The following is a 22,714-nucleotide window of genomic DNA, read 5'->3' on the forward strand; positions in this document are numbered from 1 at the left end:
TTTTCTTGATCAATTCAGTACTTGCTACCAGTGTAGCAGAAAAAAACAGCTCATTCAAGACAAGAATGAACTAAAGGACTGGGGGCGGAAGGTGGGGGGACTTGGTGCCCAATTAAATTCCACAACAGTGTGTGGTCTGCCAGTATAGATAGCGGGACTATAGCCTGCAAATAATGAGAATGAGAACACTGTTCTTTCTATCTCCCCACCCCCCAGCCACTATAATGTAAAATTAGTGCCAAATTAAGCTCAGGTGTCTGGCTTTGCAGGAATTCAGAACATAGTCTTGAACCAGTTTTCTATTCTTATGAAACAACATGATGATGTTTGACTTTGGTATTTTCTTTTTTGTCTTTTTGTGGCAGAACTCAGCACCTCATGCAAGTGCTAGGCAAGCAATGTATTACAACCCCAGCCCTTGACTCTGGTTTTCTTGATGAGGTTTTCAGTGGGTTAGGCATTTCAAAAATACTTTGTAAAGTATTTCCCATGGGAGCCTTTCCCTACAAGGAATTTCCCTCCTTGGCTGTCTTCACTGTGCAATGACCATTGCTTCTGAACCAAGAAGGGGCTGAATATCAAGCCCAACTCTCTTTCTTATTTACCTTTCTCCTAGGATTGCTGTCAAGTGGTGGGCGGCTGGCCTAAGCCGTCATAAAAGAAGCTGGCAGAAAGTTAAGGTTTCTCTCAAGTTCAGCTAGCTTTATTAAAATATTATTTGGGCCTGAAATTAGACCTGACAAACATGCAAAACAAGAGCCAAAGTCCTTTCTACAACCAACGTCCAGAAGAATATGAGATTTGATATACCAGCCCCCAGAAAACTCAGAGATGGATGGAGAGTCTGCTTGTCTTTGAGCCTTTACAGAGATTTTAGGTGAGATCTAAATCATTCCTCCAGTTGGAGATTCTTAGCTTCAAAGCAAGAACCCCAATTTCAGTACTGATCCCCTGCATCTCTGCAGATAGCACTGGTTTCCAGAAGTGTTTTCAGATTGACACTTCTCTCTGAGAGCCAGCCACCTGAGAGCATTTACCCAAATGCCCTGGGATCTGCCCGTGTGGTCTCCACTGTTTCTAAATGGTCACCCCGCTGAGAAGAGCAGCACTGGGAAAAGGCTGGCTAGGGCAGCATTTTAAGGAGAATATACAAATAAAGCCATGCTGCTGTTTCACAAGCCTTTGGCATCCTTACAGGAAGGCTTTTCCAGGCTCCTCCTCCTGGGAAACATCCCAAACGCCCAGCCCAGGCTCCCACATCCTGGCTGGAGGTCGCTCTGATTTACCATCCCACCTTCTCTCTCTGACAACAGGAATCGATGAGCCAGTATGACCCCTCCCAGGCACCCACAGTGGGTTTGGGAAAGAGCCTTCTGTGTTCTTCTCACCAGCCAAGCATGTGAAGGAGGAACTGAAAAGGCTTAAGAGCCACTGGGCCTAGAAAAATTCCCTGTCAATCCTCCACCTGCTTCCTCTGGAGCAGGGTCTGCCAGTCTACCCTCAGTTCCAGAGGCAGGTAGGGAGAGAGGAGAGGAATGTGTGTGAGGCAAGGAGTGGAAATAGAAGCTGTGGTGTGTGTGTGTGTGTGTGTGTGTGTGTGCGTGCGCAGAGGCAGGACTTCTAATAGAAGATCAGGCAAAAGGGCGTGGGAGACTGGAAACTCATTTATGAAAGCTCTTCTGCCTTAAAGCAAGTCAAACTCCCTGCTGCAGAGTTGCTTTTTCTTCCTCCCCTTTGAGTCTTGTGTGCTGAACTGACCTCTCCCCCGGCAGAGGTCAGCACTCTGCTCGCCCTGCACACCCTCAGCCTTCTGGGGTTTTGATTGCTTAGAGCCTGAAAAGAAGTCTTCGGCTCTCATTTCAGAGAGAAGCTGTAGTAAATCTCGTGAAGAGGCTGGTCTTTTTTCTTTTTTAAAAGTGTGTGTGTGTATATATATATATCTATATATATATGAATGATAAAAATCTTTTGGGAGCTGTGCAGCCCGCAAAAAGCAAGTCGAAGGACTGTACATCATCGTAGAGTCCCCTCTCACAGCCTATTTCATCCCCTAAAATAAATCAGGCTGAGTAATGAATGAGGTTTTAAGAAATGTAACTGAACTTAAAATACAAGGTCAGTATCTCATCCTAGGTAATCCTTTGGAGGATGAGAAATTCTCCTGATTTTCCCACAGGGTTATTTCAGATGTGCTTTCTGAGCCAAACTATTTTAAAAGCGTTCATTCTTCCACTGGCCTGCCAAACACTAACTTGAGATTCACACGCACTTCTAGAGTGCCTATTAATGATATTAATGATCATGGATCAAAGGCAGACCCCAGAGGTTTATGTAAAAATTTCAGACAATTATTTAGGTGTTTTAAAAACTCACCTTCTGAATGAGGGTAACAATTTCTCAATGTTGGCAAGACAAGATGGTATGTTCAGATGCTTAGAGCAGATACAGAGGAGCCTTGGAAGAAAATGAAATGCAACTCTTTGTATGACTAAAGGGTCTGTCTATGAACTGATACCTTGTCCCCCAAACCTTTCCTGCTCTTCTTTTAAAATATAGTAAGTAGGTATAGTTACATTGCAGAAAACCCCTCTATCAATGCACACTCAGCTCTGAGTAAACCTGTCTCTTTTAACAGCCAGTATTTACATGCACACATTGCACACTTTCTAAAGGACAGCTCATAACTGTGGAATCACATGAGAATCGTTCTTTGAGGGCTTTTAAAAATCCCAATGCCGGGGCCTAAACTCAGGGATTTGGATTGAACCAGAAGCTACTTAGGTGATTTTGATGTGAAGCTAGGATAGAGAATCATTTTTAAATGGAGAAATTAATACATCAGAGTGGTATGTTTACCTCAGTTCTCTAATAGCCGTGGGTGGCACTTAAAATATTAGATAACTTTGACAGATGAACAATATGAGGCCTGAAAGGCTAAGTGACTTGTTCCCAAACATATAAAACCAATTAATGGCAAAGTGGCAGCTAAGGTAGGAAACAGGGTTTGTGGCTTGTAAGCACCATGCTATTATCCAGTCGCCAGATCCTGAGCCAAGCTCCATACCCCAAGCAGGGCATCATTCCTGTGGATTAGGCCACATGGTGAGCGATCATTATTACCAAAATGCTAAGGAGAAATGGACTATGCTTCATCATTTGTAGCCATTCTTAGCATTCCAGGCCCATCTATATAAGTGTATTCTTCCAACTGATATTGAAATCCTTCTGGAAGTCATGCACAGCACCAGAGAAGCCTGGGATACTAAAATAAAAAGCAGTGTAGAAAAGAGTTGGCCCAGGGTTTTATCAGTCCTGAATAAGGACTAGATCCACTTAAGAAAATGGAAATGAATCCACTTGGGGAATGTCGGCGTTTTCTGGAAAGGAGTTAAGGTCATGAACTTTACCCCCCACCCCCCAAGAGATCTTTCTTAGCTCCCAGTGGGAAGCTGAAGTAGGAACAAATAAACACTGTAAGGATCACCCCCAAATCTTATGGGTCAATTAATTCCATCGTATCACACTAGGTTTTCCATACCTAAATCTTCAGGACCAATGGTTCAAATGGCTCCTTTGAACTATTTAAACAAAGCATTCAAAACCTAAGAACTGTTTCTAGAAGGAAAATGTTTCTTACCAATAGGACATACTTCAACATGTTCAGAAAAGGCTATTTTGGATGTGTATTCCTTGGGGATTCACTTATTTTTGAAAAAAGAAAAGAAAAAGTTACAATTTTCAAGACAATTTTTTATCTTTATTTATAAAACAGGTACATTTTCACTACATACATAGTTTCATCACCTAGAAAACTATTCAAACTATTTAAACAGTTTAGAATAAAACAAATGAGAAAACTGATAGGGAAAAAAGAGCTCACCTGGTGATTATGGCAGTGTTTGGCTTTCTAACTCAACTGAATAGTTATTCTAGGGATCTATCAAATTCACATCTGCAGGCACCCCATCAGATGCTTCAAAGGACAAATGCATGGTTTTACTGATTTTTGCTTAAGTTATCAAAATTTTTGATAAGGAGCTATAATAGCATTTACAAGCTAATATGAAATATGGTAACATGAGGCTGCAAGATTAAACTTATTCCGGACTGGTACTGAGTAACTCTAGATAATTAAAGATAATTTCAGCCATTCAAGTTCCCTCTGTTATGCTGCATATTGACATATATTTGTTCCCTGTCTTGTTAAATAAATATAGAGACCAAATTAGAGGGAGTTCTGCAGATTTCAGATAATTTAATTATACCCTGAAATTACAATACCAATGATATATATGGTTAGACTTCTGCACTGAATAATTACCTGAATTAACTTCATTTTACAATGCTTAATTTATTTTATACTAAGGAAGGCTTTAAACTATTTAAGAGAAACCAGCTTAATTTTGATTTTTTTACTTGCTTCAACATGTTTCAATTCATTAGTGTTTCAATATGAAGGAATGAACTCTCTTGTCTTGACAAACCAAGCATGGAAATTTCCTCATAAGAAAAAAGAAGAAATTAAGATGATTTCCATATTCAAGTCATAGCACGCTGAAGAGAGAATTTTTGGCTCTTAGGAAAGCGGCTGGTTACTTCAAGGGAGGGCCACTCACTACAGTTTTGTGGAAATATTACAGTTGGGCCTGCCAAAGAGCTTAAGGAAACGTGGAGTGGGGACACTGAATCCAGGCCATTCTCCTGGGCAGAGATTTCCTTCCCCTATGTGCCTGCCCTCGCCAAGCTCTTTCTGAAATCAAAGGCCATCAATATACACAACAGTCCATGCCAAAATCTAAACATGATAGCAAAAAGAAAACAATTATGCTGTGATCCCATTGTTGTCCCGAGAATATATTTTGGGATATTTCATTCAGAGATAAGCCATATTCTCCATAAATCAAAATAAAGAGGGGTTTTCTGAGTGTGTGTGTGTGATGCCATGGATCAAATCTTGCGCCTTGCACACGAAAAGCGCTTCCTCTACCATTGAGCTATATTCCCAGCCCCAAAGCCTTTTTTAAAAAATGCAATACTTTCCACACTCCTTGAATATTTAAAAAAAGGGAACTAAAAAATTGCTACACACACTCCATTCTCCATAAATGTTTGCTCCTTTGTATTTGACACATTATATGCATATTTGTCTAGATAGTATATGCATATTTCTCTTTGCCTTGGCAAAGAGAAAAAAATGTATAAGAAAAATCACCTGGATTGTTTCCAGACCTTCCTTGCTTGTGAATGTTAAAGGGGAAAAAAATACACCTATTAAAATGTTATTTAAGGCAGGTGTGGTGGCCCATGCCCGTAATCCCAGTGACTCCAGAGGCTGAGGTAGGAGGATCACAAGTAAGAGGCCAGCCTCAGTAACTTAGCAAGATTCAAAATATAAAAGGGGCTGGGGCTGTGAACCCATTGTGTGTGAAGTCTGAGAAAGACCACATCTATCTATAACACAAAGTTGCTATTTTCCTTATTAGATCTCATGAATTGTGTTTTCTCCAAATATAATAAACACTCAAGCCAAGACTTTTCTAGAAAGAAAATCATTTTAAGTTTGGCCTTAACCATCAAGCCCAGGTTAACTGATGAAATACCTTCTTAGGCAGTTTTCATTCTGAGAGTCGAACCCTACTGTATAAACAGAGTCAGCGCCACTGAGGTTATTAGCATTCTGTTGGGCTCCCTTTTCACCTATTTAGAATTCTTAGATTGGAATCTATTATGACAAGGGAAACAGGTGGGAAGGAATAAGAAAGGACACAGTGGGAAGGGCTATGTTGGGTCTTAGGGGTGCAGGAAGAGGACAGGTTTCCAGGTCAATGTTGTAACACCAGAGCAACAAAGCAACAGCATCTACATCCAGCAGCCAGGCTTTCTGACCATAACTGAACTTCATGACCCACAATGGTGCTCTCAGATATGGTTTCCTTTGGGTGGGCTTCATTCAATATAATCCAAGTGGGGAAAGCAGATACTGGGAGAGAGAGTTTGCAATTGGAGAGCATTAATAGCACTCACATGCTATTTTCTTTTATTTTATTGGGCTTTCTTTGCTAATTTTAACACTTTGGGGAATACCCTTGATTTTCCTTATTATATAAGGGAGATGCTACTTCAAAGGAACACCTGTTAGTAAGCAGAAAAAGATACATTGGTGGTCTTTGAATAAGATTTCTTTCCTACTTTTGGATGAAATTGAGTGAATGCTTCATTCTTTAACATTGTGAACCAAAGCCCTGTAACAAGAGGCTTCACCTAGATCTCAGACTATCATCTTGTCTAATCTTGACTTTGACTAATCTGGAAGTAACTAAGTTTATAAGTCTTATCAGGTATAATCACATGAAGCCAATCACAAAGATTTTTTTTTCCTGTTTTTTTTTTTTTTTTTGTACTGGGGCTTGAATCTAGGGGCACTTTACCACAATTACATTCTCAGTCCTTCTTATTTTTTAATTTTGAGACATTAAGTTGCTTAAGGCCTCCTTAAGTTGCTGAGGCTGGCCTTGAACTTGAGATCCTCCTGCCTCAGCCTCTGAGTCACTAGGATTATAGGTGTGTGCCACTGCTATCAGCAGGATTTTTCTTCATAAGGTGCTTTTTGGTAATGTATTTCAAATACCTTTCAGAAATCTGTTTCTCAGAAACAACTGTGATTTTATTCTTGAAGTGTTTAAGGTGAACAGTCCTGAAGTTCCATCTTCTACTGAACAAGTAAGGTCCAGATTAAACTTCCAGGTTGACCTCTTAGGGTTCTTATATTTCTGAGGTTGACCTCCTCTCAGGCTTCTTATTTTTTTTTATAAGTATTTTTTTTTTTTTAGTTGTAGTTGACACAATACCTTTATTTTATTTATTTATTTTTTTAATGTGGTGCTGAGGATCGAACCCAGGGCCTCGTACATGCTAGGTGAGCCACAATCCCCACCACAAGCTTCTAATCTTTTTAAGAGTAAGTTGTGAGACCAGAGAAGAAACTTAAATTGCCTGTGAAGACTTCCAAATGGGAAACTAAACACTGGTCACTGACTTCCTCTTGGGTTCTGGTCTGTCCTGAACCTAACCAAAATCTTAGAGGTGGAAGAAAGGGCAGGGACAGGGATAGGCCTGAGCTACAAGTAAGAGCAAGCCTCTCCCATTTCTTCCTCTAATGCTGGGATAAATTATCCGTAAACTTCCGGCAATTATAAGCATAAGTAACAGCTCCCTCGATGCTGTGGCTGTCATACTGTAGAATCTGGGAACAGAGTGACTCATACACTGAACCCAGGTGTTTTATAAGTTTGAGGGAATATGAGGGTGTACATGTCCACACGTGGCCCCAGCTGATGAGCTGGAGGCCATGGGAGCCAGGCTGGAGGAAATAAACATGAAGGAGACTTCAATTAGTCCAGTGGTTCTCAGGCTTCGGCATATTTTAGAGTCACCAAGAGCTTCTCATTCTATAGGTCTGGGGTGGGGCTTGACACCCACATTTCTAATTCATGTTTCCAATGATGCTGGTCCCAGTGGTTTAGAACCACTGGCTTTTTCTTTCACTGCCCCCTTCTGAAGCTGAGGAGCAGGAGGATCCACTGTACCCCTAGAACTTAACTATAGCACGAGGCACTGTCTTCATGTGTCCCATCATGAGGTCTGCATGGTAATGTCAAGGAGGAACATGTGACTGGTTTCTTCATGCAGTCCTTGCACAAATAGTCTCCTCTCCACCAAGGTGGATGGCTCTTTATCAATACAATTTCTGAAGACAGTTATAAAGTATGATGAAAAGAGAGCATTATTAGAATAAACAGATAGCCTCCTGAAGGTGACTGCTGGAAAGCAAACCCCAATGTGGATATGTACTGTTTTATTTAAAATAATCATTTTGCCAGGCGTGGTGGTACATGCCCATAATCCCAGCTATTTGGAAGGCTGAGGATGCAGCTCATTGGTAGAGGATTTTCCTGGCATGTACGAAACCTTAGATTTAATCCCCAATATTGTGATAAAGATAGAAACAAACAAACAAAATCTTTCTAACAAATTCCTTTTAAGTCTCAGCATCTATACATGTTGGCGCTCTTGTCACATATTTGGCTACTATTATCCTCAACTATGACTTTGCAATCCTTTGCAATTTCTTTCTTTTCTTGGTTGGGCTGCCTTGAATTGCAGATGATCTTTCAGTGTTTGTGGCTGAGCCGGTTTGCTGTGCCTGCCTTGGGTTATTTTTTATAAGATGTCTGGAGGGGAGATTTTCCAAAACATGCAACTCTTCCTTAAACATGGTTTTTGCCAAATCTTGTTTCAAAAGTAACCCCGGATCTGACAACTCTAAAATTGGCAAAACATTGACAGCTGTGCTTTTCTCCAGTATTATTTCTCCTGGGACTAATCGATCACTTCCAAGAGAAACTCTCTTGTGGTGGTCGAAGTCTTCCGCAGAGCCGCAGTTCCTGCGTTTCTGTTGTGTTTTGGCTACTCGTGGACTTTGCTTTGGACCTGGTGATGCTGACTCACAGCTATAGACAGGGCTCCTGCTTAGAAGCCCTGTCTTTGACCGCTCCCCAGGATGAGGTTTTTGCTGGCTGCTAGTGTCTTCTGGCTGGGTCTGATTAACATTTTCCAGCTTTTGAACAGGAAGACTCTGGTGGCACTCAGCTGCCTTTATGTAATCCTTTGCTTGTCCTGTGGATTCTGATGAGGCCTGACCATCATCCCTCCTCCTTGCTACCTCCGCAATCACTGAGTCACTAGATGTTCCCACAATGTCTCTGCTGGTCTGTGATTTGCTCTCCACGTTACTTTTTGTTTTTGTTCTTTTCGCACTAAAACAACAACAACAAAGATTTTACACTGTGTAAAGCTATAATGGCACAGTTTTCTTCAAATTCCCCCTCCCTCACATTCCCTCACCCGCAACAAGTGGTATGTGCTACCTGCCTTCTCCCTGTCTCCCCAGGAAATCTAGAAAAATCCCTAAGAGTGTGTTAAGCAATGATCTCTACATTTTTCATTATACTAGGTTATGTTATGCTTTTTGATCTGTATCATCAATGGAGTTCTCTTTAACTAAGGCAAATAGGTATTCATTTCAATGATATTAAGAGTAAATATTGCCTATGTATGATGCATTGATTTTTTTTTTCTAGGAGTTGATGCTCAAATATATCCAAAGCTTATGCTATGCAAGTGTACCTATGAACAAATATGCATACACACAATTTAATTTGTGAGGAAAAAAAAGTTTACTCAGTTTGTGAGTAAAATTTTCTGAAATTATTCTCAGGCCATTTCAAGGTATTATTCAAATATAACTACCATTTAGCTGGTGTCATGATTGTTCATTAACCATACAAGAATCAGACTCAGTTAATAGCACTTGAAAAAAAATTTCAGACAGCCAGCATGAGAGGGGAATGCAAATCTAACTCCTTTCTCTACAGAATACTCAGTAGACAAGGTAAACTTCATTCTGACTGTAAAAATTTAAGGGGCAGGACAGAAACTGTGTGAGGAAAATTTAGAGACTAAAGACCTTATTATCTTTAGCAAGAAGTATGGCAAGAAATCTGTGAGTGGCAAGAAATTTCCTTAACAATGAAAGTCAAAACACTGGAGCTCAGATATGTATTCTGACTAAGCTTTAGGGTGGAATCATGTATGTGTGTGTTTGTGTGTATATACAAACATATATACATATATATGTATTTCATATATATAATAACATATAATAACAAGGATTACTATCATTATATTAAAGTTAGAACAAGCATCTTAGAAAAGAAATGTATTTTTTAAGGACTATCTGTAGTCACCCTGAAAGTTATATGAAACACACCACCAGCAGGTGCTTTTCATCTTCAAAGAGCTTGCAATTAATTACTCCTTGCAACACACTTATGAAGCAAGGACTCTACCCCCACTGTCCAGAGAGCAAAGAAAATAGTGTCAAGAGGGTGGGAAGGGCAAGTGTGAGACCCAGGGCAAGATCAGTGCCAGCCAAGCTCTGGTCTCCACACTCCATGCCTTCTTGTTTAATTCCATATTTCACATTATCCATCCATCCATACAGGCAGTCACAAATAAGAAAAATGAAACATGCTGGACCTACATTTGTTTCAGAGCATTTCTCTTGAGCTTTGCACTGGGAGGAAGTAGATTCTCAGCACACTCAGCAAAATAATCAGACACTCCGTGGAGAGCTCTTTCTGTCTATTCCAAAAGATAACAAAGGTTCAACCAGAAATCTATTAGCTGAATATGAGAGAAAACAGTTACACTCTGAATGCCCAGATGAACAGATTTATTTTTGTAAAGACTAAATGAAACTGCTTAGTGTTACAGGCTATTTTAACTTTTTTTCTTTTTTTTTATCTAGGACTTTCTGGTAAATTACAACTTCTTTTGGACTCCCAGTCTACACATTTCATGCATTAATATGTACCACAAACACAGAAAACTGTCATGTAAAGGATGTTGATTACAAGCCATCAGTAACTCTTGGCCAATATCTAATCTCTCTCTAGTCCAAATTGTGACAAAAGCCCAGAATCAATGAGCCAGGCTGCAGCAAGTTTTTGAGAAGACTTGGTGGTACGGTGTGCAGTACCCTGGTAATTCTGAGAATTCCCCACATTTTCTCCATTTGCAGAAATATAAATATTGTGTATAAGTGTAATGCTCTAATAAAAAAATAGAAATATTACCTATTTCCTTTGTAACCCTCAAGACTATTTCAAGAGTTGAGCTTTTTAATATTGGTAGCTTCAAAACTAGAGTTTGTCATTCTTAGCTACTAAGAAACCCAGGAATTTCCCTCTTATTCTAACTACTATTGTAGTCTTTATTTTTTTTATTTTATAATGAAGAGATTATCAGCCTATGATTTCATATACCAATGGAAACATTGTAAGGACACAATTGTAAAAGTTTCTCAACTTTTGCCAACACTGACCTTTGTATGCAAGTAGATAAGCCAGACAAGGTGTTAATGTCTCTTTTTCTGGGACACTAAGTATTCTTCCCCATGAAAATTCCAGAAAAATGTTCCTTCCACAAAGAATTGTTTTAGTTGATTATCAAAAAGTCTTTGCTTTATTTAGGCTTACATGGGAATTAGCAGTGACAGCCCAGGGATCCTGGGAGAAGGCAGCCATTAGTATTAAGCCTGGGTATTCTCCAAGTGGATGTGATGGGCTTTACCCAGTCACTGTCCATACCACTGAGTTACCAGAAACATTTACTTGCCAAAAGTGCTGATGACTTTAGGCCCAGGCAGATGTCACTCAGTCATATCTAGTTTTAATAGTTAGTGAACAGAGTATTACAGGCTTTATTGGATTATACTGCATTTTGATGCATTTCCTTTTTGGTTTTCTGTTCCCTAAATTTAATAGTTGATAAAGAGTGTGTGTGGGGGGAATTAAAAGTTAAATCAGAGTTGGTGGGGGGAGGGAGCTAGAGAGACACTTTAACTTTGACAAGAGATTGGGAGCAATAGAGATTTATGTGTGAAACACTTCTAAACATGCCCTATAAGTACAGTAGATTTCCCCCTTATAACCACACCCTGTAAGTGCTGTATTTTCAGAGCTGAACAATTAACATAAGGAGCATGAGTCAGGCTTTGAACAACTCTGTGGGAACCAGAAAGCCTTTTGCTATTAGGAATGATGTAAATTCCCCAAGGCTGGAAGAAGTCCACAATGGAAGGCAGACAAGGTCATAAATAACAACAATGGATTCTGCGCAGACCACATGAAGTAGGTGCCTAGATAGGGACGCGTTCTTCAAGTCTCCCACTTGATTCAATCACTGTCTTTACTTATTTGTTTCAAAAATTCAGTTGAAAGAGCACCATGTATTTCCTCTGGAACTTCAAAAACTTATTTAAGAAACAGCAGTCGGCTCTCATCCCAAATTCCTCTGACAATAATGGGGGAAAATGTTCTTGGAAGAAAATGAACAACAGAAAAGGTGACAGACCAGTTTAAAAAGTGCAAAACCCGTGACTTAGTTTAGAAAAGAAAAAAAGAGTAGGAAGAGAAAGGCAAGGCAGGTCTTTTGCTTATAAATTAAAACCACATTTGCCAATTTGTTGAAGGAGGCATATTTACATTTGTGTGAAGACTGGGTGGGCAGGAAAAAAAAAAAGATTAGCCTCCTTATTCAGCCCTTGAACTGTCAGACCTCATTAGAAATCTCTTATCCTTACATTTCTAGGGTCAATTCACTCCTCTTTGTCACTAAATCATAGCCTCTGCTCCCCACCCCGCAATATTCCTAAGGAAGCAGCTATCACCTGGGAATAGAATTTTCCAAAGGGATTCATCCTGATTATTAATGCTTCTCACATCTGGCATCAAAATGAAGTCAAGGCTTATCCAGAGGCAAACTCTAAGGTGCAAATCTATAGTGCTTGCTGAGAAGGTTGCAAGAGCCTCCAGGGCTTCCATGGATGACAGCACTACTTTCAGATTCTGTGTGAATAATGATCGTATCATCTTCTGAAAGAAATACAGGCAAACCCAACATTTTTAAAGATAGCTACCAAAGTCCAGAGTGAACACCCCATGGAAGCTCAGGTATTTAAAAAACATTATTAACCAAGGGGATCTCTTGGGGCCTTCATAAATGATTCTTTACAACCGGGAAGCTACTCCTCTTAGTCTAGGCCAACAAATCAAGTTCCACAAATATCATTCCTTGGTATATGCCATTCCTAGTCACCCGCACAACCTCTATCCTACCCTCATTTTAATTTCTGTAACACTTTGAAGATTTCAAATTTAAAACTTTCTATCTGCAAAGAGTGTCAAAACAGAAGAAGGACAAGGCCACTGGCCCCAGAAAGATACCCTTCCTCAGCAACTTGAGCATACCAGGCAGGCCTCAGAGCAAGGAGCCAGGCCTTTTCTTCATGCCTGAGGATGCTCTTAGAGACCACTGAATGCTCCTCAAGGTTAAAGTCAGTTGAAGCACATGTATTGAAGCACATGTGCCGCAGCACAGATCCAAGGGGAAGGCTGAGTTAGGTGTGAGATTATGATGATGACTGATAGTGTTACCACTGTTGGCCAGTGATGAGTCCTTGCTTCCCCAATGTTAAAGAATAACACCAGAGAAGCACGCCGAGGCAAAGACAGAGTAGAAATTAGAAGTTTATTAAAGGACAGCAGAAAAGACTTCTCCTGGAGGAAGAAGGGGACCTAAGAGGTGGAATCCCTTGAAGGGCGAATGTGTTCCCCTTTTTACAGTTTTGGTGATGGAATGAAAGGGGGAAGGGTTGGGACACAGGTGGGCCAAACAAGTAATCTGGGCAGGAAGGACTTCATTATCACTTCTTTGGGATGGGCTATCTCCAAATCTGTTGGGGGCTGTTTCCTGGGTTCCATTAACATTTCTTTGGGGTGGACTTTGGCCTAGGGCTTTTATGGGACTTCATTAACATTCCATGAGTTGTCCTGCGTTTCCAGAATCATTATCAGCATGGCCTCCATTTTAGATTTCACTCGATATGATATTAGACCCGATTTACCTAACTACACTGACTACCTAATTTTAAATCTGGCTTTAATAGCACCCCCATGCTGTAGGGTCTGACCAGGGAAACATTTTAAATTCCTGGACAAAAAGGATTACAAAGCGAGTCCCCAACAGAATGAGCTGGGAAACTTAAGACACACTTCTGGCCTTTTATTCAGAGAATGAGCTGGTTTGAAATGTAGCGGGAAATGATGGTCAACATTCAAGGCACAAAAGCACTTTAAAACTGGGGATAAACCTAGGAGTTCTCATTCCATAGTGACTGACTGAATTCACCAGTTATGAATAGAACCTGTTACATTAATGGGGGATGGAGCAAAAATCTAGCCTAAAATAACAGTAAAACCAAAATAAAACAAAAACTACCTGCACTTGAGTTCACAACCTCCTTATGCTTCATGGAGTCTCTAAAACCAGTCAGGATTCCTAAAGACTAGTGGGAAGATGAGATACCTCTGAGACACTGCAGGAGTTTTTTAAAAATACAGATTTCCAAGATCCATCCCTGGAAGTTCTAATTCACAAGATCTGGGGTAGGGCTAGGAGATCTATATTTAGGTTCCCAGGTGATTCAAACACTGCTTCTATACATAAAGCAACACTCAGTGAGGGAGAGCAACCAAGAAACAAATATAATCTGGTATAATGTGATAGCACTTGGTAAAGTGTGGCTAGGGATACCTGGCATCAAAATTACCAGATTCCACTCCGATTCTACTGAATTTGTTACCTCCAAAGTGAGGGTCAGGGCATATACATTTTAAGCAAGCTCCCTAGTGATGCTATACCCAGCAATTAATGAACTTCTGCTCTAAGGGTACATGAAATTAAAAACTGAGCAGAATCCAGCAGAATGATCCAATATAGCAAAACTCTGAACTCTGAACTACTCACAACTTGGGCCTCTGGGGAAAAAGATTTGGACCCACAGAAAAAGACCTAGTTTCATGGAGTCTCCACCAACAGGGATATAAGAAACAAATACAGAATGTGTCAGGTGGTGACAATGCTATGAGGAGAGATACACATCTAAAGGTCCATGAGGTGTTATTTTGAATACAGTGTTCAGAGAAGGCTGCATAGGCTGCAATGTGAGTTATGGACAGCAATCTGAGCGAAGGACAAGCTCCATGAGCATATGGGGAAGAGCATACCCTGAGGACAGAATATGCCTGGAAGTGTGGAGGGACAGCCAAGTAAACCAGGGCAAGGGGTCAGAGGGACAGGAAAGTAAACCAGGGCAAGGGTGTGTGTGAGTACTAGTGGTAGAGGGGCAAATCTTAAATGGCTTTTTAAGGATGGGATATATCATTAAAGTGAGAAAGATGATATTATGCCTATGGAAAGTTGTGAAAAGAAAAATGACATTTTAAAAGGTTCACCTTGGGTGTTGTAGAGGGACAAGGATGGAGGCAGGGGGATCATGATAAGACACAGCAATAGTTCACTGAGGGATGATGGGTCTTGGAGGAAGCACAAGGTAAAGAAAAGCGCTCAGACTGGAAATATAATTTGAAGAGAGGCTCAAAAGAATGTGCAGGTGAACTGGACATGGCAGTTATGGGAAGAGAAAAGTAAAGGATGAGTCCAAGTTCTGTGGTTTTAATAACTAAATGCACAGAGGAAGCTGCCGTTTGTCATTGGAAAAAAATAGTGGGGAGGGGCAGGCTTGGGAAAATAAAACCAAGAAACCTGTTTTAGATGTTGCTATGGGTTGAATGTGTTCCCTCTAAAATTCAGGTGTTGCCACTGTGATAGTATTAAGAGGTAGAGCCCTTAAGATGTGCTTAAGCCATGAGGATTCTGCCCTCAAAAGAGGACTTAACAGGACAAATTTGCCCCACTTGCCCTTCTGCCTTCCACTATGTGAGGACATAGCATTATTTTCTTCTGGAGGAGGTAGCCCAACAAGGTGCCATCTTGAAAGGAGAGACTAGACCCTCACTAGACAACAGACCTGATGGCACTTTGATCTTGGACTTTCCAGCTTCCAGAGTAGTAAGAAATACATTTCTGTTCTTTTTAAAATTATCCAGTATGAGGCATCTTGTTACAGCAGCACAAACACAAGAACTTTTAGAATCCTCCTGGATATCTAAGTGGAGATGGTGAGCAGACAGTTAAGGTACAGGTTTCTAGAAGAGGACAGTCTGAGTTGCAGACACCAACCTGGGATAGGTGTTTAATGCCATGATGGGTTAGGATGAATTTTATCAAGGAATAAGTTTGCATGAGAAAAAGAAGTTGATAAGTTAAGGAGGATTCAGCCAAGGGTCTATGAGGGAACTATGGGTGAAGAAAGAAAAATTGAGATAATAAGAGGTCCCCAGAGGCAAGGGAAGAATGAAAGTACAGGGACACAGCCACATCAATGTTTATAGCAACACAATTCACAATAGCTAAATTGTGGAACCAACCCAGATGCCCTTCAGTAGATGAATGGATAGGGAAACTTTGGTATATATACACAATGGAACATTTCTCAGCATTAAAAGAGAATAAAATCATGGCATTTGCAGGTAAATGGATGAGGTTGGAGAACATAATGCTAGGTGAAGCAAGCCAATCCCCCCAAACCAAAGGCTGAATGTTTTCTTTAATATGAGGATGGTGACTCATAATGGCGATGGGGTAGGGGAAGCATGGGAAGAATGGAGGGACTTTAGATAGGGCAAAGGGGAGGGAGGGGAAGGGAGGGGACAAGGGGATAGGCCTGATAGTGGAATAAGTTAGACATCATTACCCGAAGTACATATATGAAGACCAAATCATGTGAAAATACTTTGTGAACAATCAGTGACTTGAAAAATTGTGCTTTATATGTGCAATATGAAATGAATTGCATTTTGCCATCATGTATAACAAATTAGAATAAATAATTTAATAAAAAATTATTTACTAAAAAAAAATTAAATGTCAATGAAAGTGACAACTGTATAGAATACACTGAGTGGCTGTGAGTCAAAACTGACTACTAGATGGAAGAAGTCCAAGACATAAGCTAGCTGGTTTTGGTGAAGTGCTGGGACCCAAGCCTACCTGACACAAGGTTGTGAAGGAAGTGGTGACATAAAAGGAGACCAGAACTCTGCAGTAGAAACATGTGAACTATACAAGGAACTGGAAGTTTTCTATAGCCCCATTAAAAAAGCAAAAATAAATGGGTGAAATTTAATTTCAATAATAATATAACATTAAATGTAATAAATAAAACATAACATTAATCAATATAGAAAATACTGAGACATTTTATATAGCACATCTATGATATTTTATATACTATATATATTATATAAAATGCTGGTGTGCATTATATAGGTATAGTACATCAATTCTAACTTGCCATATTTTCAAATTCTCAACAGCCAAATGCAGCCAATGATTATAGTACTGGCCAGTGCAGGTCTAGATAACACTTCAAAAAAATTCTACAGTAAGTAGGAGCAGAGAAACACAGGCACTCACCAATAGGAATCCTCAATACAGCTAGTGAGGCTAGTATTGTTACTGTTATCACAGTCCATGGCCGATGCTGTTGGCCAGCCTGATTCCACATGGACATACAGCATGAGATGGCAATGCCAAGGCCTGACAAACATCGCCTCTGCTGAGAAACTCTTGTAGCTGGTTCTCCAGCATGTGCCTCAGTGCCCAGGACATCAATATTACTTGAGGGTGGAATTGATGGGGCAGATTCTTGGAGCCATGGTAGCAAGCAACTGATGACTCCAAGAGTCCTGTGGGTACACCAGTAAATCCTAGTTCTCCAGGACCATACAGCCCACCCCATGTTGTATGCTCCTAGTACCTTCACAGCCAAGGGTGAAAACCTGTGTTAGGAGCTGTCCCAACAAACTTACTTTCAGGATTGCAAAATATTAAATGAAGGTGATATAAGAGGAAAAAAAGCTCCTCGGTGCTATTAAGATTCTTTTGGAAGGTGGTAATTATAGTAATGTGGTATTCTTTGCCTTTATCTTTTGAGAGTTGGATCTGTTTTCTCATGGTTAAATACATACAGTTCTTCTGATTCTGTTTTATACACTATCCAATGAAAATAATTAAAACCCAAGAAGACTTTAAAAGTAGGTAATCTTGGGGCTGGGGATGTGGTTCAAGCGGTAGTGCGCTCGCCTGGCATGCGCGGGATGCTGGGTTCGATCCTCAGTACCACATTAAAAAAAAAAAAAGATGTTGTGCCCACTGAAAACTAAAAAATAAATATTAAAAAATTCTCTCTCTCTTAAAAAAAAAAGTAGGTAATCCACAGACTATTAGGATAAATATAGCTGGGTGCAGTGGTGCATGCCTAATAATCCTGGAGATGCAGGAGGTTGAGGGAGGAGGATTGCAAGTGTGAAGCCAGCCTCGGCAACTTAGTGAGATCCTATCTCAAAATACTAAAAGGATTGTAGATGTAGCTCAGTGGTTAAGCACCCCTAAATTGAATCCCCAGGACAAAAAAAAGTGTGCATATATATTATAGACATAGTCTTAGGGCACACTCAAAGTGTTACTGTTTCTCAATTCCTCATGATCACAATCTGCTGAGAACCATACACCCAGAGCTGATCAAATCAGGATGATGCAGAGTACAAGGGTTAGGGCAAGTGGAATCCAAGATTTCACACTCACTGTTGGCTTCTGCTAGCACCAGTTTCTCAATCCCCTGATGGTTGGTTTCTCATCGACATTTCATTTTTGTTTGGGAAATTTTAATGCAGTGAGGTATATGAAGTACATTTTGGAAACTGGAAAGCATTGAAGAAATTTTCTTGACATTACTGAGAAGACAAAATCTGATGACTTCACAAACCATATGGAGTTTATAAAAAAGGAAAGGATGCCTTGCATTCCTGGAGAGCTTACATGATTCTCAGTGTCCTCTTCCTGACATTTCATGTGGTCCTCACTGAGTATTCAAGAGGGAAGACATCATAACTATTTTACAGATGAAAAGAACAAGACCCACACAGAGCAAGAAGTGTCTAAGGCCACACATTTAGTTTGGGGCAGAACAGGATCTGGAAGGCCTACCCCTGTGCACAACTCTCTCCACCCTGCCTGGTGGCCACACGAGTCATGTGCTGTCATGGTCATGGATGACGCTGTAGAAAGAGGACAGTCAGAAGTCCTTGGTTCCACTCCCTGCTCAGTCACTATCTAGCTGTGAGATTTGGAAAATTGGCTTATCTGACCTGGGCATCAGTTTCCTCATTTGTAAAAAAAAAAAAAAAAGGATGAAATGAATATCTCTAGAATGGATACACATTTATTTCCTGGGAACAATACTTGGATTTTATTCCAAGGAATCACAACTCAAAGTCCCATCCAATGTCCATGCATTTCAGGAGACCCTGTCTCCACATCTGACTTCAGAAATAGGCCTGTGACTCAGTTCAGATCAATCAGAGTACTGAATTCATTAACTCAAAGAGGTGCATGACCCATACCGTTCTAAGCAAAGGTCTGCTTTCTTCTGCCCTGAAAGTAAAGACCTAAGCTGCTAGGACCAACCAGCACATACAGGCTGAGAGTGAAGCCAGCACAGTGGAAGGCAGAGCCAGAAAGGATGAGGAACTGTTTAATGATATTCTCTGTTCTGATCAAGCTCTACCTAAAGTCTAGACTTTTCAGGAACATAAGCCAAAAACCTTCTTTTTTTGCTAAGCCATTTTGAGTTGGCTTTCCTGTCCCTTGAAAATGAAAAGGTTCTTGACATATCATATTTGTAATGTTTTGAACAACCAACAATAAAAAATTAAAAAAAAAAAAAAAAAGAAAATGGAAAGGTTCAAGACTGATACAATCTCTTCTCAGGTTTGCTGTACTGAATAAGTTATTGTATGTGACAGCCTCTGCACTCTGCAAACAAAGCCCTTTGCAAACAATAAAAGCAGAGTAAATATATAATATCAGCTTATTTAGGGGTTACACGATAATATTAAAGCATAAAACTGGAATTACTTTCAATGCTTTATGACTTGATTTTCAAAAGGCAAAAAAAAGTTACTCTCATATTTTAGTGCAACGCCTAAGTGTTTTCAGGAGCATGCGTGTTCTGAAATGTGATGATATAAAAGACTTGAGTTATAGAGAAGCAGACCAAAGCATGAATACAAGAATGACCAGAATCTTAAGACCACAATACAGCATGGCTGTGTAGAAGCCCGTGTCTTCAAAATGAGGAAGAACTCTCTTTTTCAAAATTCACATCTTATTCTTTCTTAAATTATTTGATAATAATGTAAGGAAGTGAAAGGGGCAGAATAGGGGGAGTAGAATAATAATGAATTAAAAAAAGAGACATTCAAATACACATGTATTGACTTGATGGAACTAAAGCATAAAGGGAATGAAATAAAAACCGAAAGCTACACCTCATGAATCCCCCTGGACTGAAATCATTTCTTTGAAGACCATGCTGGTGGTGGTGGTGACCAGCAAAAGACTTGGTATAAGGACCAGTACCTAGTAAACTGGTCTCCATAAGATACTGTCCATGACCTTCTCCACTTCATGGAGGAGGACACTGATGATCTATGAGGCCAAGTCATCTGGCCATTTCCCAGAGTGAGAGGCCAAGCTTTGCTCCATATGACTCTGACCTCAAGTCCTTCCTCTAAGTACTTCACTCTCTGTCTTTCCACAAAAGGATGGAACTCTAAGGGAAAGTAAAGCCAGGATTGCTGCTGCTGTTTGGGTTAGTTGTGAAAACCCTGGTTTTTTTTTTTTTTCTTTAAAATAAATTTTTAAAAAAGTTATTTTCTTTTGAATTGATGACAATGAAACAGTTGTATATAGAGAATATAGAGAAAGGAAAATACCAATAAGTAGCTGAAAAGAATGTTACCCTAAAAATGAAATCAGTGTGCAAAAAAAAAAAAAAAAAAAATTAAGGAAGCGAATTTGCAGGAAGTACACGTTTCACAGGGATTTTCCAGTTCACATTCACCTACCCTTGGGAACCTAAAAATAAATTCTGACCAATCTCAGCTCCCACTGTTGAGTCTCTATGCCATACAACTGTGACAGAACCTAAGGCATTCTGAAGAATTTGTAGGTCTGGACCAGTACTTAACACTGGGGGGTTCACAGACCCACTCTGAGAGTTAGATGAAAGCCATCTAACTTTGACCAGAAAAACAAACAACAACAACAATTTTTTTTTTTAATTTCAAGAAATTTATGAATCATAGGTTAATCCCTAATTTAAAAGTAGAGGGAACTGTCTATATGAAGAGTTGGCCTACCTTTTTTGGGGTAGCCTGTTAAAAACGCTTCCCCTCGACAGAGACCTAAGGCTAAAAAATGCCAGCACAGGCAGCAAGGTAGCCAGCCCCTCATTCAGGGTGTTGCTCTCTCCTAATATCTCACCCGGCTGAGCGTGTGGGTGTGGACAGGACAGGAGAGGCAGGTATGGTATAGTCCTGGCACCAAGGGAGTAGGGTCAATCAGAAAGGGGCTCCCAGTAGCCCTGGACACTAGTGGGAAAGAGGCATAAGGCCAGAGAGAAGACATCACAGATGCCTGTCTCATTTCAGAACTCTGCTCACAGCTGGCTCTCTGCCCAGGAATATGGAAGGAATAGCTCTTGCTATTTTCCTTGAACACAGACAGTCAGGTCCCCTCCTTCCAAGACTCACAGTTCATGATAGTAACAGCTTTTGTGGACTAGTCTGGGAACCTCATCCCCATCATGACATCGTTTCCTTGGGAAAATGAGTACTGAATTCTAAATCATCTGTTTGCTAATGAACTTTCCAAACATAATCCACTTGCATGTTGAACTCTCGCTGTGGGTGTTCTGAGGAGCATGCGCTTTTCAGAATTCTGGCCTGAGAAGTCTGCTGTCTCCCAATTCCTATTACCTTAGAGAAATGACTGGGTCTTTCGTCCACAGCCATATCTCATCATGATTCTACTGGCAGCTACTGGAAATGAAAGGTGTTTAAGTTGGGTGGTCTCTATACTTCTTCCTCCTCTAGATGCTGGTTAACAGAGCTCCCATTATACTGGCTAGTTATATGGGGCTTATCACTAACCTTTTGGTATTTCAGTTTTTTTCTGAAATGAGGGTACTGACCTTCTTGGGAAAATAATATGTGCACACATGAATATTAGGTATTTTTCTCATTTCAAGCAGAGGGGGGAAGATGTACAGCAGTCTGCTAATCTGGTGTTCATGGCATTAAATTAACTCTTCTCTGAGGAAAAAGAAAAATGATGACAATGATAATTAATACTCATAAGTGCTTTAGAGTTTATAAGTCATTTTAATATTTATGATTTCACTTGATCATTAGGAAAACTTGGAAAGAATTACTTGGCAGATACCATTTTTATCTCTGCTTATCAGTCAGGGGACTGATGCTCAGAAGTCAAATGATGTGTCTAAGATCCTCCAGTGCATGAGGGAAAAGTCAGTGGTCAAAGGCAGGTTTTCACATTTTAACTCTGATATATTTTCCTTTTGTTCTATTCCCCATGATGTTTTTCCTAATTAAATCTGTGATGCAAGTGGTTATTAAGGAGACATTACATGTCTCTGTACATAGGAGGAGGCTTATGTGAAAAAAATCAAAAAGGATTAGAGGGCCCAGATAAATTCTATAATATACCCTATCTATTTTTCCCTCCTAGTCTAACTCAGCAAAGGGCAGGTTCCCTTCAGGGGATGAAACATGAAATTATCTCATTCATGAATACTATTGGTTAAACACTTGGGAGAATTTTATTTTAGGAAAGGAGAACAAAACCCTAGGTTACTGTAACAAATAGTCAAAGTACACTTAATCTTTATCCAAGAAATTTTACCCAAGAAATATATTTTCTTATCTTCAGTGTCATAGTCTAGAAAATCTAACTCATAAAAAATATCTTCATCCCTACCACCAGCATTTCCATTGGGCTCCACCTGCTAGTCCATATAAGGGCAGATGAGAATGGTAGCTGTTATAGTCCCCATCCCCATTCAAGGAAAACAGCCCATTCACAGGACCAGCTGAGGGTACTGCTCTAATCTGTTCCTTAACTATCTGTTGATCACATTATGACCCTGAAACCTGGTCACAACTGCCAGGAAAACAAGAGGGCTGTCAACCTAGACAGGTGTCAGGCATGAGAATTCTTTAACATTAAACAATAATCTGATGTGAGAGAAGTGTTCAATTTAGTG

The 22,714-nt window shown here is 40.1% G+C and overlaps 1 protein-coding gene across 2 annotated transcripts in view; it reads right to left on the minus strand.

The window, feature by feature from the left end:
* Nucleotides 1-3,735: 3,735 nt before the first annotated feature.
* The window catches only part of Slx4ip (SLX4 interacting protein), a 203,941-nt gene continuing 184,962 nt past the window's right edge, over nt 3,736-22,714 (minus strand). For both annotated transcript variants that reach the window (XM_071608727.1, XM_071608728.1), the window contains exons 7-8: nt 10,103-10,203; nt 3,736-8,816 (exon numbers count right to left, since the gene is read on the minus strand). In XM_071608727.1, the coding sequence (XP_071464828.1) occupies nt 8,102-8,816; nt 10,103-10,203 (816 nt within the window). In that variant the 3' untranslated portion in view covers nt 3,736-8,101. The remainder of the gene's footprint in view (nt 8,817-10,102; nt 10,204-22,714) is intronic.

The sequence above is a fragment of the Marmota flaviventris genome, chromosome 2 (assembly GCF_047511675.1).
Source record: "Marmota flaviventris isolate mMarFla1 chromosome 2, mMarFla1.hap1, whole genome shotgun sequence".
Taxonomy (NCBI): Eukaryota; Metazoa; Chordata; class Mammalia; order Rodentia; family Sciuridae; genus Marmota; species Marmota flaviventris.